Raw genomic sequence first — 20,643 nt, 5'->3', positions numbered from 1 at the left:
TAGTATGTGTTGAAGACCACTGAGATGCATAAGAGATACACAAGGATGGAACATAATAATTTAAAATAGGTATTATTATTACTATTACTATTGAGAGTACATAATAAATATTTAGTAGTTGCTCATTGGTAAGAACAATAAAGATGACAAAGCATTTGCAAACAATAAACAAAACAACAGAATGTGTGACAGAATTAAGATGTATGATTTATATTTCTCTAATCAGTTGAAAAGAAAAGCTGGACTAAAGCTATGTTATTGCGAAAGACTAGAATGTCTTCGATTGTTCATTATTATGAACTGTATTAGTAAAAATGTTATATCAGGATAAAAGCCACAAGGATATAGTTACTTTGGATGCTTTGATGTTAAAGTTGTTTATGAAATTACCCATTAAAGCAACATTTCAGTGATAATAACTGCTCCATGGACCTCTCTTTAAATAAAAAAATTATGTTTTTAATTTTATAGGTTATAATTATCCTGTATCATTTTGTTTATTTAACATTTACATTTGAGGCAACTTAGTATAAAAGAAAGAAAATCAAATTAAAAATCTAAAGACCTGACTTTTAGTCAATGGCATGAAAAGAAAGTGGGGTTTGGACATCTTGTTCTAGATTAAAAGTGATTTAAGAGACAACTAATGCCATGTGTGTGCCTTGTTTGGGATCCTGATTTTTTTTTTTTTGAAGTTATTATGGGGACAATTAGAGAAATCTGAATAAGAACTGGATATTAGGTGATATTAAGGAATTACTGCTAATTTTGTTAGGTGTGATAATGGTATTGTGATTACTGAGAAAATGTTCTTTTTAAGAGACATATGCTTATTAAAATATTAAGGAGTAAAAACAAAAATGTCTGGGATTTGCTTTATAAACTACAGCCCCCGCCTCCCCCAAAAAAGATGAAGTAAATACAGCAAATGTAAATTGCTAACAACTGCCTATGTCCATTTTAAATAAAGGGCATATGGGACTATACCAAATTATTCTATTATTAAACATTTAAAAATTTTTATAATGAAAAGCAAAAACAATAAAGACAGGATTAAATACCAGTTCTGTCACTTACCAACTGTGCCCCACTAACAAATTATTTTTCAAATGGGAACATTATTATTACTTGTTCAGCTAATTTTATGGAATTATTTTGAGGAAAAAATGAGATAATGTATGTTAAAAACCTTTTGAAATTAGAGTCATAAAAAATGTTAGCAAACTCTTTTTATCTGACTCCTGAGAGGCTCAGGTTGGAGAAAGGTAATAAAACTTTTAAATTCAAGTCTTAGAATTACTTAAGCAAGAGCCATATCCACTTAACTTCAGGAGGTATCCTCTTCTCCTGAATGTGAGACAGGAAACCATCAAAACCCTAGAGGAGAAAGCAGGAAAAAACCTCTCTGACCTCAGCCGCAGCAATTTCTTACTTGACACATCCCCAAAGGCAAGGAAAGTAAAAGCAAAAATGAACTACTGGGACCTCATGAAGATAAAAAGCTTCTGCACTCCAAAGGAAACAATCAACAAAACTAAAAGCAACCAACGGAATGGGAAAAGATATTTGCAAATGACATATCAGACAAAGGTCTAGTATCCAAAATCTATAAAGAGCTCACCAAACTCCACACCTGAAAAACAAATAACCCAGTGAAGAAATGGGCAGAAGACATGAACAGACACTTCTCTAAAGAAGTGGCCAACAGGCACGTGAAAAGACGTTCAACGTCGTTCCTCATCAGGGAAATACAAATCAAAATCACACTCAGATACCACCTCACGCCAGTCAGAGTGGCTAAAATGAACAAATCAGGAGACTATAGGTGCTGGCGAGGATGTGGAGAAACGGGAACCCTCTTGCACTGTTGGTGGGAATGCAAACTGGTGCAGCCGCTCTGGAAAACAGTGTGGTGGTTCCTCAAAACATTAAAACTAGATCTACCCTATGACCCAGCAATAACACTGCTAGGAATTTACCCAAGGGATACAGGAGTGCTGATGCATAGGGGCACTTGTACCCCAGTGTTTATAGCAGCATTTTCAACAATTGCCAAATTCTGGAAAGAGCCTAAATGTCCATCAACTGATGAATGGATAAAGAAATTGTGGTTTATATACACAATGGAATACTACGTGGCAATGAGAAAGAATGAAATCTGGCCTTCTGTAGCAACGTGGATGGAACTGGAGAGTGTTATGCTAAGTGAAATAAGTCATACAGAGAAACACAGATACCATATGTTTTCACTCTTATGTGGATCCTGAGAAACTTAACAGAAGACTATGGGGAGGGAAACGAAAAAGAAAAAGTTGAGAGAGGGAGGGAGCCAAAACATAAGAGACTCTTACAAACTGAGAACAAACTGAGGGTTGATGGGGGGTGGAAGGGAGGGGGGGATAGGTGATGCGTATTGAGGAGGGCACCTGTTGGGATGAGCACTGGGTGTTGTATGGAAACCAATTTGACAATAAATTTCATATTAAAAAAATAAATAAATAAAAAATAAATACAATTGTTAAAAAAAATGAAACCAAAAAAAGGAGGTGTCCTCTTCTAAAATAAGTAACTTAATTTTTAAATGCTACCATTCTAAAGTCCTCCAAAACTTGAGTTATTAAAACTGAACATTACTTATCACATTTACCTTTTAAAATATTTAGTACCAGAAACAAAGATAGTTGGAGATATAAAAATTTCCCTCAGGCTTCTTCCTTCTGTTTACAAAATCTCAGCAGTTCTGTGAGGCAAATTATAGAAAACATTGCACTCAACAGTTACCAAAGAAACAAAGTGACTGTCTTTCATTCATTCCAGCACAAATGAATATAATTTATCTGTCAGATTATTAAAATACATTTATTCATTCAAAAATATTGTCCAAACTAATCTTTTTAGCTTGGAATTATTCAAAGGACTAAAACATAGCAAAAGTCTTAGACATAAACTACTATACAGCAGTCAGAGACAGAGAAAGTAAATTACCAAGTGAGTAACACAGTGCAAAAATTCAAAGACATTTAATCCATTTTTAGAACTACTAATACAAAAGGGCATCAATTCCTTTGCATGAGAATGTCTCACTTGTTACCCTCATTCCCACTAACAAAGTCATCAAATCTGATGTGACAATTCCAATGTAAAATCACTTAACGCAAGATGGGGAAAGCAAGCAAGCAAGCAAGTAAGCAAATGTGGAAGTTCAAAAAAATGAAGGTTGTCCTTGGACACATCCGTATAAATTCAGTCTGTCTAAAGAACAAGGGACATGCTTTACTTGCCAATAAGCAAATGAGAAAGTGGCAGATACACACGACTGACCAGATCAACCTTCATATGTATCAAGGTTTGATTTGAGAATAATGAATTCTTCAGCGCTGCTGGAAAACTATGAAAAGGTGGAATAGTATTCCTATATAGTCCTAGGGATAACCTTATCCTTCTAAAAACTCTCTTGTTGTGAGGTTAGTAAGCATATTGTATATGTTTGTATTTTTCTTTCCAACATGCCCCAATCAAGGAGTGAAATATACAATGAAGTATATGGAAATCTGACATCATTGGTAAACCAGGACAGCTGACATTTTTTGAAAACATTCCATAAAGAATATAACTAATTCATAGCCAGAAACAATTTTAAAAATAATCATTTTAAGCCTATTTGAAGATACTCAGTGTTTGCCAAGTTTGCTGTTAAACAAGTGAATAAATAACTCTCTGCAAGCATTTACTAAGCCATATAAGAGGAGATGGGAAAATTGCAGGAAGGGACTTTTCTGCTTGACTCATATTAATACAGAGAGAGTGATGATTTCATAAGGCAAACTGAGCTTCCTATAGAAGCTGGAGAACAATGACTCACTCACTCTACCCCTGAAATAATCAGAATAGAGGTAGGGGAGCTCCATCATCTCACTTCCTCACCTCATATCAAATGTCAAAAACAAAGACCATTGAATGAGTATCAAGCCATGCTAATGAACTCAGAGCTCTAATTACCTCCTCTTTCCTTTACTGCACAAGCAATGTTACAGTCTAGTACCTATGACATCAACGGCCTTCTCTAAGCACCACATGTATGATCTACAAACTCAGTTGTGGGCATCAGAAGACAAGACATGCCTAAATCATAATTACTTACAGAGGATGTCCTGGCAGTATGAAAAGCAGAGATGAAAAAGGCTTGATAACATATATCCTCAGGGGTTATCTCCCACTAAAGCCTGACTGACAGACCTAGAGCAGAAAGCGGTTGACTGGAGGTCTTTACAGTAATGGGCCTGTCAGGAACTTGATCTACTTCAACATGAAAGCTGGAGCACAAATCAATAATGAGACAGCAAATCAAATCATTATCAGACTAGAATACCGTTCCTGTGAGCAGGTTAATTTTGTTCACAGGAGTGCCTATCGCAGTAATGTTGAGAAATTGCACTGGCAGGATTAACCTTGGAAAAAAGAGAAAAGAAATACTGGTTTAAAGCAACTGAGGCAGTGGGTGATGTAAATAAACAAATTAAAAAAAAAACCCAAAACCTCAGAGAGAAAGGTTAAAACAGAGAGATAAAAGTATACATAGGGCTGAGGAGTTCCAGGTATGTGTGCTGTGACTAAGACAAATGTCCTTATATCTTATGTCCATTCAGCCTAGTGAGTGTTGGCATCTTGGGAAGAATATGGTGTTAAAAGCTAACTGAACTATCAATCTCTTTATTCATAATCAATAAGAGAAACAATAGTAAACATTCATTGATGTGAATGAGTCTGAAACGCTTTAATTAACTAAGGAAGTAAAACAAAGAATGTTTTCTATAACACTACCCCCTTTCTTTTAAAATCATGCTGCAATCACGATAATACACAAACGGGTGACTTAGAGGAGCAACAAGTTCAACAATTTATAAGAAACTTGACATTCAAGGACCCTATAAATAAATAATTTGCTCATCATTAAGCAAACTAAAACCTTCCAGGAACTAATTCAAGGTAAATTCTTGTAAAGAAACATGTGTTTGCTGATGGTAGTAAACTAACACGCAAGGAAGCCATTCACTTAAGGGAGCTGAGGTCTGAGTAAAACTGATTAGGATAAAATGCAATAAAAAGATATTAAAAAGATACAAAAAGATCTTTCAGAGGGACACTATCAAAAGCTCCACAGACAGGATAACTGTGCTGCTCTAATGTTGTCTACATCCCTAGAATACAAACAAGGTTCCAAGACCTTTCTGTCAATGTGGTAGAAGAGCACTATGGGCACAGGTGTTTGCCAAGTATTTCATGAGGGAAGATCAAGTGATGGAGGGGTGAGACCATGTCAGATGGCAGCAGAGAATCCAAAAGGGATTTTGACTTAAGGTTTCTGTGTGAAATGCTTGGGGATCATTTGCACTGGGTTCTCAAGGAGAAACAACCATGGCAGAAAGGGATACCTTGAGGGTGAATGTATCTTGTGGGATCAGAGGGTCTTTGCAAGCCTAGGACTGGAAGATATGGGGGGGGGGGAGAGAGAGAGAGAGAGAGAGAGACAGAGACAGAGAGAATATGAATGTGTTTTGGATGTGAGAGGTTCCTTCTTCTTGGGATTTATGGCATGTATAAAGATATCCCTAGAGTCACCTGTTCTCCAAAAGCCACATGATAGAAGACCTCAAATTACTCAATGTCACAGAAATAATGTTGAAGCTTTGCAAAACATTTTCACATTGCTTACCCAAAATCCCCACAATCCACTGAGGAAGCCAAAGCAGGGATAGCTTCCTTATTTTATAGACAAGAAAGCTGGAATAGGGGATGGGGAAACATGAACACTGGAGACATTCACTCTAGGTTCAATTCCTGGTTCATGGTCTTGTGACCTTGGGCAAGTTACTTTGCTAAATTTTCATTGCATCTTAATGCATTTCTTACAGTGTACAAAGGGCTAATTTAAAATCAATTCCAAATCATCCCCATTTGTTTGGTCTCATGATGAATAAAGGGGCAAAATCTCATTTCTCATATTAACTTCTAACTATTCAGGCTTTTTGGTGTGCCTCGCATTGTACAATGCTAAACTGTACTGATGCCAAATTAGAGGAGTGATAAACAAAAGACAAATACCATCCGGAGCCAAAGTACATCATAATTGCTACATGAATACTTGAACACAAAATGGGTCATAAGTGGAAATCATGTGGAAGACACCATAAAGGCCATAAGGTTTTAGAAAAACATCAACGCCTGTTTCCTGAGAAAACAGCAACAGTATACATAAGTGAAAGCATACACGAAGTACTTAAGATCAAAGAACAAGAACTTTGGAGTCAGGCAGATCTGGGTATAAATCTCACTTTGACATACTGGTTTGACTAAGACAGGTTATCTAAGCTCTGAATCCCGGTTTGTTGATTTTAAAATGGTACTAGTGCCTGCCTCAAACTTGTTGAATGGATTAATCAGATAATATATGTGAGTATTTTAGCATATTGTGTAGTATATAATAGGCATTCAATAAATAATTTCTGTGGTTATGTTGGAAGAAGAGGAGGAAATAGTTTCTCACAGTGAACTTCTGAGTGCACTAACCACATGTTTGTTATTTATATGGGTATCCCCTTAGATCCTTATTGGGAATGCTGTTTAGAGAGGTACCATTATAAGGCAACTCATACCATACTCTGATGTGATTAACTGTACCACTCAACTAATAAATGATGGTGAAAAGTGCTATATCCTTCTACCTTCTACATGTATGACTGCATTTTCATTTAACAAAGCCCTATTTAACTTGGTAATATCCTGAAGGACACAACTTGTACAAATCAAGGGTATTTATCAAAAGTAAAAGAGTCCTTTATTTCTTTATCTAATAAGCACAGAGATATGCTATCTTTTATTTTTCCTAAAATCCCCATCACTTCCTAAAATCCCCATCTGAATCTGCTATCTGAATCTAATGCTTATAACCTATATATTAAACAATGCTCAAATTTTATTGAGCTAGACCTCTGAGCTAGACCTGATACATACAGGAAGATAAGATGTGGTCCAAATCCTCAGCAGAAGTAAATTTCTCAAATAAATTACACGTTTTTGAAAAAACAAGACTTCTCTCCAACTGAAAATGTACCAGTATTTAGGGCTGACCCTGTGAGTCCTACGTGAGAGGGAAATACACATTAATGAGTTAGGCAGGGACACTATTAATACTCAAAATGGAAATATAATGCCATAATTAATTCCAGGATGAGTTTCAGGACAATGAATAATTAAAGTTTCACGGCAAATCTTCATTAGGAGGTTTTCTGCTATCATTAAATACTAAGTCACATGCTGCTGTCCTGACATTTTTATTTTGGGTGACACAGTTTAAGGAAAAAAGAGTATGTTATTTCTCATGGAAGGCACTAAACATATAGAGTAGCAGATACCAAAAAAACCCAAAAACAAACAAAAACAAAAACAAAACCAGGAAGAAAACTAGTTTTAGAATAAATTAAACATATTTCATTTCCATGAAGAGAAAGAAGCTTCAGGTCAGATTTGAATTCAAGAAAGGAAATTCCAATGGGTTTTTGGAAGAAAATAAATTAGCCTAAAATGCTGAATAAGCAGTAAAGGAAAAGCACTAAAGGCTGAAAAACACAGCACTGGAAGTAAAATCTTGGGAAACCGTTAACTTTTACTCCAAGGCTTTGTTTAGACCTCTGCCAGGATGACTATCACTTAAAGAGGCTTTCCTGAATAGAACATTTATTACAAAGAATGTGCTTTGGAAGAGTTATAACCTTTGCTTCTCAGCTTCAGAGCAATGCCTGAGTCTGGGACAATAGAGTACTTTTAATACCTTGTATGGATACAGAGAATCACATTTCCTTTCATTTACCGACAACACACAGACAACATACATGAAAGACTCATTTCTGTATCCTTATATGTAGTCAAGAGGTTGGAGTTAAAAATACTAGAGCAAACACACCGAACAAATCAGGGTATGACTCAAAGTCTTTATAATTTATTTGTAATACCTCTAAATCTTTGAAAAGAACAATTTTAAGAGATAAAAATTAAGGTCAAGTTCTATGCTGAGTAAACTCACTTCTTGATATCAAAAGAAAGGGGACCAAAGATTGGGAAATTCACCTGAAATATGTTATAACTGAAATCAGGCAAAAAGTTTAAAAATAATAATCTCAAATAAAAAACTTGAAATAAAACTGAAAAATATAACTTAAAAGTAGAAATCTAGAGAATATAACAGACACTAATTTTATTTCCATTTTTCAGATATTTCCCCATATATACATATATGTGCAGTATTATTATTTCTTTTATTAAAAAAATGGAACAATACATTTGCAACTTACTTACTGTTTCACTTAATTTATCTTGGACATTTATAAATGTCAGTATAGGCTTTCTCTTGTTACTTGTAATGGCTGCACGGCATTTTACTACATGGCTATCACAATTTATTTAAACAATTTGCTAGTGATGGATATGCAGCTTGTTCCCAATGTTTCACTCTTTCAAACACTGTTGGAATGAAGAGTCCTGTAAAACAGGTCTAAATTCCTAGAATGAGAATTGTTGAAACAAGAGGTAGGCAGATCCTGCCAAATAAGCAACTAGTTTTTTTATACGTAATTTTTTGAAGGAAAAACTAGGTAATCATTTCTCATAAAGTGCTTCATACTCATGTGCAAAACTAAAACCTTAGTTGTAATGGTAAATAGAAAAAAAAAAGGTAGGAATGAGTAAGTCAAAATAGAGAAGAAATGGCACAAATGAAATGAAATGAAAGGCACAAATGAAAAGATAATCTAAGATTGAATTAGAAATAAATACAGCATAAATCCTGAATATAAAAGATATATCTATACTAAATGAAAAAAGAACATTAAAGGTAAAAAGGTAGAAGACAGTATACTAAGCTAATAATGACAGAAAAAGAAAGCAGGTATGGCAGTAATATCAGTCAAAAAATAATTTGTTATGCACACTCAAGTATTTACAGATTGAATGATATGATGGATTTGTTTTAACCTAGAGGGGGTGTTGGTAGGGTGGGTCATAGGTAGGGCATAGGATGATATTGTTGAAACTGAGTGAAAGTATGGGCACATAAGATTTTATTACTAGTCTCTATACTTTTGTAGATGTTTGAAATTAAAATATTTTTAAAATAATTCAAGTAGAAAATAAATGGCACAAGGGAAGATATATTTTTAAAATTATAAAGTCCCACAAACAAACAAACAAAAACCCTTTAAAATATACAAAACAAAACTGATAAAAATGCAAGAAGGAGATAAATCCATAACTAAAATGAGAAATTAATATGTTTCACCAAAAATCAAGTAGGATAGAAATAGTAAAGATACTAATGATACATTTATATAATTAGGAAGTGATACACTTATTCATACTCACACACACTCACATATATTTGTGTCTGACAGACTATATATTCTTTTTAAACACTTAAAGAACATCCCTCAATGGGCCATATATGAGATTACTCTATATGTGCAGTATTGTTTGATTCTTACAATTACAATATATTCATGTATGTTACAATAAAAATATGTTAAATAAAAGCATTTATACTTTATTTGGTTGTGGTAGTGTTTTAAAACATATTCTCTCATTTCATCTCACATAAAACAATGAGCCTGGTATGAAAGTGAGGCTAGAGAGGCTCAGCATCATTTATCTCAGGTCACTAAAGTGGTAAGTGGTGGCCAGGACCCACACTCAATTCTGAATGCTGAAGCCTCGTCAACTGGCCCTACCACACTGCCTCATAAAATTCTTGATTAAGAGGATTCAAGGTTGTCAGATCCTTACTTTTAATTTCTCCTCCAAACAGAACATTTATGATTTTAATAATTAAAAATTAGATTCTGGTAGAAAATGGATGCAGCAGAATATTGTTAAAAGAACAAAAATTTTACCTGAGTGTATATCTTCCTCACACCCAATTTTACTGAAAATCATTCTTCTCTTAAGCCTTATCCATTTTATTTATAGAAAGTTTTACAAGTATTATGCTTATGTTTTGTTGTTGTTTTCTTTTTAAAACATGATGTAGCTGTTTAAATCCCTGGAGCTTGATTTTCCAGAGAACAGTTACGTTGTTATGTCTAACATGGGAGTTAAAAAAACAGGAAGATTCTTTCAGTTCATATGTATTTATTTCTTCAAACCACCAGATGTTGCCTCTATTACTTCAGAGAAAGATGTGCATTCCTAGATACGCACCAGGCCTGGGGTAGGCCAAGTCTGTTGGAGGACACCTTGAACAATTCTGTTTACGCAAACACAAAGCACTTTACTCACCCAATTCGTATTTTCAGCATGCCACTGAATAACTCAGGGTTATTGGAGATGATCCAGCCAATATGGATGACCAGTTCTTGCTGAATGACCGCCTCCCTCTCATCATGGGTATTACACTTGTAATAGATGATGTTCTTAATCACTCTTGGAGACAAAGGATTAGAGATAACCTCTTCTTCATGCCCAAAGGCACCCAGAGTTACCTATAAGTGGCAGAATTTTATTGCAAAAACTTCCTAGCTACTAAAAGATAAAAGAAAAAAAAATCAAGGCTCAGGATGACTGGCAGGCTGAAATTACTCTATGCGAGCTAGGGAATTAGGTAGAATAACTGTTCCTGCTATTTATTAAAATGGCTTTCAAAGCGTGACTCCCACTGGAGTTCATGATGGTTCACAGTCTGGTCTAAAATATGAGGGCAGGTAAGGGTCCCAGTTAGGGGAGTGAAGGTGAGTGGATAAAAGCAGGGAAGGAATATAAATAACTATTAAGAGAAAATTATTCTGAATGACTTTAGTACTAGAAACTCCCCAGAGAAACCAAAATACATTGGATAGTTTTACTTAACTGCACAGTCTATACAATTTAGTATTTGAGAGTATATTTTTCACTTCTTTTATAGTTTCTCATGTGGAACTTTTGCTCTTTAACGCCACTATAACCTTTTCAAAGGCAGATGCAAGGTCATATGGTTCTAGTGTAGCCCCCACTTTTCTTGGCATAGTGTTAGGCACCTAGTGAGTATTAAAATACTTGTTGATGTATCTCTCACCTGTGGAGAGGGATAAATGAGGCTGCCCACAGGCCTAGGAAATGAGAAAGCACAGAGGGAAATGACAACAAATACTCAAAGCAGAGAGTGCTGCTGAAGCTGGCAAGAGGAATACTGGGTTTCTCTCTCTCCTCTCTCCTTGGCATATTGTCTCCCAGAAGAGTCTGCCTTCCCCCTCATTACCCTTCTCCTTCTCTCTTCCATGGACAGTGCACAATTATAAGAGGCAGGAAAATGAAGAGCTTATCAAAGGGCCCTTGTATTTTCAGAGATGAGGGGAGAGAGCAGAACATGGGGTCTTTTGCCTCAACTCTGTGATGGAGTGAAAACTGAGAACTGCTGGCCTATTATATCACAAGTGGTACCAACCAGTTAGTCCAAGTGCGATTACTTTTATTAAAATGTCAGTGTGTAAAGAAGAAAACAAATAGAAGGCACACTACTGCCTCTGGAAGCATTGATGACTAAACCACTATTTCATTCCGGAGAGCTTGAGGTGATCTGAAAGTGCTTTGTTTAAACAGTATTAACTTTCAGCATTTCATGAATCAGCGAATGCAAACTTTGAATGCTCCATTCTCATTTCTTTTTTGTAAAGGGGTAAGATGCAGTCAGTGAATGGACTTCATGCACCTGAACTATCAGCCTCCCAGGCTTACTCAGCTCTTAAGTGACTATTTCCCTGGGACATGTGATGGTCTGATGGGCAATGGTCCAGCCACAGCCTCAGGACAGGTTCCAAGGCTTCCGGGATATGGGGACCAGAGTCTCAGGATCACAAGCTGCAAGCCCCTCTATATAATACAAAGAATGGACATGACTAACCTACCCTTCTCCAAGTGTCAGGTGCCATTTGGAGACGACAAAGACCTCCAAAACCCTCTCATCTATTCATAGACAGTAGAATTAACTGTATTTTCAAATATACTACAGGGACCTAAAATCCAAGGAAAAGTAGCTTCCCAAAGCCCATTTACTTTCTTTCAGAGGTGGTTCAGTCCAGGGCAACAGTATGAGACTATGGCTGGAGGTGAGGACCGTGGTGAGGAAGGGCACTGGATAAGGTACTTCCTGTACCTTGGTCTATGTAGCTGACAAATGAGGATGAAAATTCTACCTCTTAATAATTTGGAGAAAATAGAGATAATAATATACATGAAAGTGATGTAACTTTTTCTTAAGGGTTTTAATTAGTTTTATTGCTTTGTCATTGTTATTAAATGCTACAGGATAAAATAACTTACTATTCTAACATTTCAAGCTGGATGTCAAGATGATATAATTTCAATGAATTAAGAGCCCTGAAATGTAAGCAATGGGCTGATTCTATTAAAGAAGGTTACAAGTATTTCATATTATTAAAGCTTATTATACCCCTAGGTTAACTGTCAGGAAAACACAATAAAGCACACACATTCCCAAAGAAGAGAAAAAAAGCAAACAGGTTTTCATTCCAACCAAATGGTGGTTCAGCCAGGTAATTAGAGCTTATAGAAAACAAAACAAGAAATGAGCAGCCACATTCCACACTGCATACCCACATGCACAGGCTCAATTCAAGCCACATTCATCAAGTGCCTACTTCAAGCCAGACCCCATGCTGGGACAGGACCAGACCTGGGCCCTGACTTCCAGGGGTTCACAGCCTACCCTGGGGTAGAGAGACACACATTGAAATGAACTGGAATCCAGGGCAGATTGTGAGAAGTGTCATAGGCCTGTTTTGAGAACCCAGTGGAGAGAAGGGCTGCTGGTTCTGCGATGGTTCTGTGAGAAGGAGCTGCTGAGAGCTGTCCCTTGTGGGAGTGGAGGAGCTACAGGGAGACGTGGCTCAAAAGGTTAAGGATCTGGGGAGTCAGTGCATTTCTAAGGGTGAGAAGACTCTCATGTGGAGTAGAAGGAAAAATGTGCCCTTCACTATTCACCTGTCTTTGCCCTGCCTATCCTAAACCTGTGTGGAGTACCTCAGTAGGGATTAGTCCATTTTCTGGGTCAGCATCTTCACTGATCTAAACACAGGAACTGAAAATCACAGCTCTAAGGTACAGCAGGAAAAAGGAGTGGTCTACTTAGTAACTGTGCATTTTTAAGACCAGGTTTTGCTTGGGGAAGGAGCCTTCTGTAGAAATGCCCGAGCCGTTGTTAATATGGTTGAGAGGCCTAGGACACTGAGGCTTGCTAGATTTAAAAGCAAGAGTCCTATCCAGAAACTTGTGATTGTGACCAAGTGACAGTCTGAAAATCAGATACTTACCTGTTTTCCCTGCACTAAAACATTAGTAATGGATGGGGCCAGGCTGTCCACTACTTTACTTAAAAGACTTGCTGCACAGCGCACAACCGACCTGGGGGCAAAGAAGAGAGCATGCCAGAGGTTGACAAATCTAAAAGATGATGAATGAATGGGGTCCCTGATGGAAGAGACTGAAAAATGTGCAGTTAGGTCCTCACATAATAATTTGGAGGAAATACTTAGCCGACCCTGGACCTAACAGCTGAAGTCTCCCAGACTGCAGACCATCCAGAATTAGGGAGGGATTCCTCATCCTCACCTCTGTTACCAGCACTGTTCATGCCATTATCAATTTAAAAAAAAGAAAAAGGGGCCTAACCATGCCTTTGATGAGGAGTAGGAGGAGGAATTAAGTGAGTATTTTGACTTTGCATTAAAAAATTCATTATTAAGTATGTCACTGGTAAATGTCATCTATTCCTATAACCACTTTAAATCATGTTTCTTTTGGTGCCTAGATAACCAAACCCCTGGATTGGGGACTCTCTTAGTACTCAATTTTAGGAAGTGACACAATGAAATACCAGCATTTTTTTCCTGATAAAGCCAGAATGTTGGAGGACGGAATTCACACTGCTATTTTTACATTTCTGGAAAAGTCTCAGACTGTAGAGAGAACAGATTTTTTTAATGCATGGCACATGCAATATATAAGACATTTTTTCCCTCAAAAGTAAAATTCATGTGGAACTTCTAGATGAAAAAAATAAAATGAAAATATAGGTTTAAAACTGTTTTCCTGTATTTCAGGATATCCACGGATGCTGTCCTATAAAAAGCATTTATATTCTTAAACTCAACATAGATGGATGAGTAGAAAATTAAGTCAATAACTGATAAAGTTAGTGAAACAAACACTTCCTACTTTTAGAGAAGCTTTCGCCCACACACTTGAAGACCAAAAGACATACTTAACCCTCAGAATGCAAATAAGCCCACACGTTTCAAGCAGCTTGAGTTTTTCCACATTCTGTGTGTGTTACCTGTTTCCCATGTACCAGAAAAGTAGTAATATGTGGGGCTATAGAGGAAGAAAATTTCTGGGTAAAGGCAGCCCCATAGCGTACCGCCAACCTGGATGTGTCAGTGGAAAGCCATAAAAGGGAAAATACAGTAAATAAACTTACAGGCATTTGTTCTTTTAAACATAACAGCACTCTAAATATGTGCTAGTTAATGCTTTATCTACAGTCCAAGTATAATAACATAAAGCAAAAACAAGTCTGCTTAGCAAAAAATAAGACTATAGACCACATTTGAAACTTACTGGCTTAAAGAAACATCTATTGGCTTATATGCCTTACTGTGCTGAGAATTTACAGTGAAAATTTGAGATTTAGTGAGAGGATTATTATCTTATTTCTTCTGGGTTGGAATAATATATTTACTATAAATCATAGAGTTGAAATACTGCTAAGAAATTGTTTCGTCAAATCCCCTTAGTGATTAGAAATCTGAGGCTTATTGAGGTTGTGAGAGTTTCTTATCACATTGCTTGAGATTTTTTTTTTTCAAAATGAGATAATAATGGGTTGTTTAAAAAATACATGTACTCTTACTTTCAAAATGTTAGATTCTTCTAGTAAAATGGCTACAATTGCTTCCAAATACAGAGGGCTATGCATTTAGGCATACCTACCCCCACTGTGAATTGAAACAATTTTATCTCAACTTACCTAATTTTTTTTCAGTCCCTGGGAGACTACTTTTGCAGAACATATTAGTTATTTTACATGAAGCAACTGTAATCACTGGGATTCATTCTAACTTAAGTGGTAAGAGAACAGCCTTCTATTATTTTTGCTTATGATTAAATGAACCATTGGTCTCTTTTCATGGCCTTCTATGATCACAGAATAGATTTCCTGAATACAAAGTAGAACCTAAAGCACATTGCTGGGACAGAGCAGGTGTGGAGTAGGAAAGACTCATTAGCATATCACTCCAGTGAATATGCTCTCTAGTTTCTATTCCTATGGAGGTCTTTATTCCCAGACATTATTTTTAATATCTTGGGAGAGCCATGATACAATGGAATGTAGGCAGGTCCTTAGAAAGTAGACAGAATCATGGCCATAACCTTGGAGTTTAAAAGTAAAAATTTGGGGCGCCTGGGTGGCTCAGTCAATTGAATGTCTGACTCTTGATTTCGGCTCAGGTAATGATCTCAGGGTCGTGGGATCAAGCCCCAAATTGGGCTCTGCACTCAGCGTGGAACCTGCTTAGGTTTCTCTCTCTCTCCCTGTGCCCCTCTCCCTCGCTCACACGCTTTTTCTCTCTAAAATTAAAAAAGGGTAAAAATTTGGATAAATAACCATCTTTAGGATTGGTCTATTACCTTTATGCCTTTAAACATGACAACACAAAAAATAAAACATAATGACAAGGACACTAATACGAACCAAAGCTTTTTGCTGCCAGCTCTTCTATAGACTCTCTCAATGTGATCAGAAACGGTTCCTAGACATTAGATAATAAAGTCTTTGTTGAAAAAAAAAAACCTTTTAATTAAATGCATAACATTTATTCTCCTTAAAAATATTACTCTTGAATTTCATTTTTATTCCACTGAGTTAATACATGCACATCCATTAGTATTCTGAACTACTTGACATATTTAAATATGTAACCCAAATATATAGTGTGAATGTCCCAGCACTTGTTACTATTTACTTTGAGTATATGATTTTCATGAGTACTTTATTTCTTGAAATTTATTGTCTTCTTAATTAATATGCAATCTAAATTTTTAACAATTAAAAATAAGTTATTTTAATTTACTAAAGAAAATAAACAGAATGCAGCAAATTGCACAAATACTATAGACTCTGAATATATATGATTCTTCATTTATGTGTTTCAGAAAACTTTTATAGAGACTCTGTTATGTGTATGATCCTTCCAATATATACTAGTCCAAAAGACACCACTGGACTTCATTCTTTGGCAATTTACATGTGGTCTGGCCTCATGACTGGCTTGTCAACAATAAATTAATCATGGTGACAGGAGAGAGTAGCAAAAAGAAAACAAGGATAGAGAACAAGATCTTTATCATTTTACCATGAATATATTTTTTTATAGCTTTATAACAAATTGGATAAAATTATATTCAGATTCTGTAGATGCTTATGATTTTCAATGTAAAAGATTTTATAGATTTAAAACTCAATCTTTCAAATATCTAAGCAAAATATGAGTATTATTCCTGCTTATAAAAATAGTTTAAAAAATAATTCTCTCAGCATTTTCATTATAAACAATTTTATATAAACTTTGTTTTATTTTAAAGCACTACTAAAATAGCCATTCTGAATTCTGGTTCCTAATAAAATGTTTGCCTTTTAAAAATCCTATTGTTTTAGTTAAAGTATGAATTTCAATCAATGTCCTCAATATAACTGGGATTCTGCTTATAGTTTCAAGACTAATTAAAAACATGAAGTCTTCTGTCTGAAATTTGTTGAAAGTTTTTCTGCCTTTACTCAGTTAAGAAAATTAGGACTATTCAGTTGACATATATAATATTCAAGAAGTTTATCTCTTAGCTACAATAATGTAAAAACTAAGTAGACCTTATCTGAATACACAGTTATGTTTGTTTACTACCAAAACTATAAGTCTTATTAATTACATTGTTGTTCAGAACACTGACTCAGTTTCTAATCCTAACCAAATCAACATGCCCCTTTAACAGAGGATTTTCAGATGAGCCAAAAACTTTGAGTATCTTGGAATGTATTCTATATTATTCTATATAATAAAATGACAGAAGCAGATCATGATATAGAATTCAAGACTCCCTTAGAGTGACTCAACATACAAGTGTGGGTTTCAGGGATAATTGGGTTACATCCTTAATGCAGAATGGACATGATTAGAAATGATTTATTTTTGTTAACAATGTTTAGAGCACAATTCTATTAAATATCATGTTCCATTTCAAATGGCTGCTGCAGACCATGAAGGAGCTAATTTTTATAGCTTTAATGATTCAATATTATTCTTAAAAACAAACAGAAAATAAAACTGGAAACAGAAACTGTCAATAAACAACTATGAAAGAAGTCATCAAAGGTTAACAGTCACAGGCAGAATGAGGCTCTAACACCATTCAGACAGTAAGAGAAACAATCAAGCATCACTGCATGAAAGCAATTTAGGAGTTCATACATCAGTCTATTCTACTCTAGGGGGTATGAATAAACATTTTCCATTTAAAGGTTAAAAAAAAGCATTTAATGGAGGATAAAATAACATAACATTTTAGTATCTATTCATAAGGTATATTTGATATATACCCAAGAATAGAGAGATCTCATTATTTAAAAATTTTCTGTTAGGCATGTATATTTACCTTCCTTGGTGATGAAGTTGGGGCCTTCTCTTTTGAGCAGTATACCCAGCAGGATGACTTGGCTAGCCAGACAACTGCAGTCCTAAAAATACAAATCACTGTGAGTAACTGGAATAAAACGGGTACAAAATTTACCACAGAAATGTAACCACATGATGCAGAGAGGAAATCTGCCATGGAATTGTTACTGATCTGCCAGATCTGCCAGATCAATTGTTACTGATATATTACCAAGCATCAGATGACATTACACAACTATTTATCTAAGGTGTCTTGGAGACAGAGAGTAGACAAGTTGGCTTCCTCATGTGGTAGTATTTAATAATCAAATTTTCCAGTAAATAAGATAAGCAAGGGATAGAAAATGTCTACAAGCACTAATACTTGATTAATACTTGATTCTGTCACTCTCTGAGAAATTTGGCCACGCCATCCAACCATTCCCTTTTGTACATTGCTTATTCATAAGTGAGAGACCATGTTGCTGTCAACCTATTATGAGGAGATGGATAAAAGAAGACGACATATATAGAGTGCTTTATAAGTATTATGACACCATGCTATGTGTTTTATGCCTACCGTATCATACTCATGGTAATGGAGATCTATAGATAATGTCAATCAATAACAAGGACTAATAATGTCTGGAAAGATATATATTTAACCTACATGTTCAAATTTGTGGTATAGCCCAACAAGATGTCATAGTATTTTAGTTCTATCATTAGAATTTCATTTCCTCGAATAACTACTATACTCCATTCTTGCACTACCTCTTTTAAAATGCAAATAATCTTAGGGAAGGTAAAAATTAAGTTGGTAACATAATATTCACATGGATGTGGTCATAGGATTGCTTTCCACAGTGACTGGAGAGACTTACAGCAAACATTAAGACCTAAACACTAGGGCAGGAGAGGAGATCTAAGTTGGGAAAAAGAAGGGAAGTGTACTAAAAGAGAAGTCTGGAGATCCCAAAGGGAATTATTCCTGACATAACTTCTTTAATGGCTCATACAATACCTTCATACCCAAGGCAACCCAATTTATCCCTACTCCTTACGCATGTTTAAGACATCCATGCTAATGTCTTAACAATGAGAACAATCTCGCTCATTACTGCCCCTAATATAGAGAGGCCATCTACCCAGGCACTTTTATCTGCCTTCTCTGAGAGGACAAAAGAAAGATGGCTTGCCCCTGAGAATTCCTGCCTGCCAACCTCACTCAGAGCCATGTGGGAAATACATCTTCCTCACATTCAGTTTTTGAAGAATTTCATGGGTGGGCTTGTTCTTCCATTCGGTAATGGCGACATCTGGTTGCTGTTCTAGTTCAGGAGCACTGGGGGTACTGCTTTGTCGTTTGACTTTTGAATGTTTGGGAAGTTCTAGTTCCTCAAAACTCTTAAATTCTGGAAGCCTAGAAATTAAAAGAAAAAGTTTCAGGTTTCCTGTATTTCTAATTCTAATTTCCTGCTTTTCTGATAAAAACCCAAAAGGACTTACTCTTCTGTGTCACTGATTCGTAGGAAGTCAAGTTGTTCTACTACAGCTCCAGATATTAGTGTCTGAAATGTAGTTGAGAAAAATCACAACTCTTAAATTCATGAAGCCATACACTTATGATCTGTAGTATGTAATACTTCAAAAAAGTTTACTTAAAAAACTACACACAACTCTTTTAAGTAATTTCTTAAATGAGCACTCTAAAATCAGATAAGTTTTCATATACAACAAAACCCTCTTAAAAAGAGATCACATAGGGGCACCTGGGTGGTTCAGTCAGTTAAGTATCCAATTTTGGCTTAGGTCATGATCTCATGGTTTGTGAGTTTGAGCCCTGCATCAGGCTATGCACTGGCAGTGCAGAGCCTGCTTGGGATTCTCTCTCTCTGCCCCCCCCACCCCCTCAAAATAAACAAATAAACTTAAAAAAGAAAAGAACATACAAATCAAGCTACAAGTTCATGGGTCATAATAAATAGGAAAGTCAACATGAAAGGAACTGTATTTTTTCTCTATTCTTAGAAGTGTGGGCATTTACTTTTAAGCTAGAATTAAAATTCAGTACCTATTAAAATGTTTAAAATAGTGTGAAATAAAAAAAACAAAAACTAGAAATGCTATAATTGTTTTGGGAAAAATGATGTGAAATTGCACTATGAATTCTGTTACCATAATATTTCAGGGACATCCAATGATGGGATACTGCCAATCTCCATTTTCAGGAACATGAAGGTGTTGATTATTGAGGCCAGTGCTTCTCTACATTCTGGCAACCCATATTCAGATTTTATTTTTCATTAGTTCCTGATTATAGGTTAGTAAACTAAATAAGGCCAAACTCAAACACAGTTTTTGTTGGTCCATGGTTCATGGGTAAAGAACATAAATGAATGATAACCCACAATGGGTTTTTTTTAGCAATATGTGTCGTTTTTAATTATCTGATGAACTGTCAGATAAAATTGAGAAATGTACTGCATTAAAAAAAAACCATAAGATTATTATTTTAAAAATAAGGTTATTCTTTAATCAAAACTGTCTTATATATACTACTTTCTTTGTTTTCACACTGTTCTTTTCAAATATGAAGCAACATGACACAGGAAATGTTTCACTTGTTGGCTAACCACCCAGAGTTGTGCTGCCTTCTCCTCTACTGGAAACTCATAAACAAAAGTAGATCATCAATCAACAAATACCCACTACAAATGTCAGGTTGGACATATTACCAGCAATCATACTAAAGTCTCCTTGCAGAGTTTGAGTGAAGAAGGCCAAACATGCAACCGATCTGCACATTTTCATGTGGCCCAGCAATACTCAGGGTCTGAGAGCAGTCTGTACCTGGGCAGATAGCAATGTTGAGCATAACAGAAGTCTGTTGAGTGAT

General features: G+C 35.7%; 1 protein-coding gene across 7 annotated transcripts in view; it reads right to left on the bottom strand.

Moving 5' to 3' along the window:
• PHKB (phosphorylase kinase regulatory subunit beta) overlaps window positions 1-20,643 on the bottom strand; it is a 269,916-nt gene that overhangs the window by 15,073 nt on the left and 234,200 nt on the right. For 6 of the 7 annotated variants that reach the window (XM_047078347.1, XM_047078349.1, XM_047078350.1 and 3 more), the window contains 6 exons: window positions 19,254-19,315; window positions 19,005-19,167; window positions 17,746-17,827; window positions 15,791-15,848; window positions 13,350-13,440; window positions 10,324-10,526 (listed from right to left, as the gene is read on the bottom strand). In XM_047078347.1, the coding sequence (XP_046934303.1) occupies window positions 10,324-10,526; window positions 13,350-13,440; window positions 15,791-15,848; window positions 17,746-17,827; window positions 19,005-19,167; window positions 19,254-19,315 (659 nt within the window). Of the gene's footprint in view, window positions 1-10,323; window positions 10,527-13,349; window positions 13,441-14,371; window positions 14,463-15,790; window positions 15,849-17,745; window positions 17,828-19,004; window positions 19,168-19,253; window positions 19,316-20,643 lie in introns of all 7 variants that reach the window. The other variant, XM_047078353.1, reaches the window with a different exon arrangement.

This window comes from Lynx rufus, unplaced genomic scaffold (genome assembly GCF_022079265.1).
Source record: "Lynx rufus isolate CCGP_SWC_20201006 ecotype Redwood Valley unplaced genomic scaffold, mLynRuf1.p SCAF_16, whole genome shotgun sequence".
Taxonomy (NCBI): domain Eukaryota; kingdom Metazoa; phylum Chordata; class Mammalia; order Carnivora; family Felidae; genus Lynx; species Lynx rufus.
Note: the sequence above shows the minus strand (reverse complement) of the source record. Positions and strands in the feature narration are given on the sequence as shown.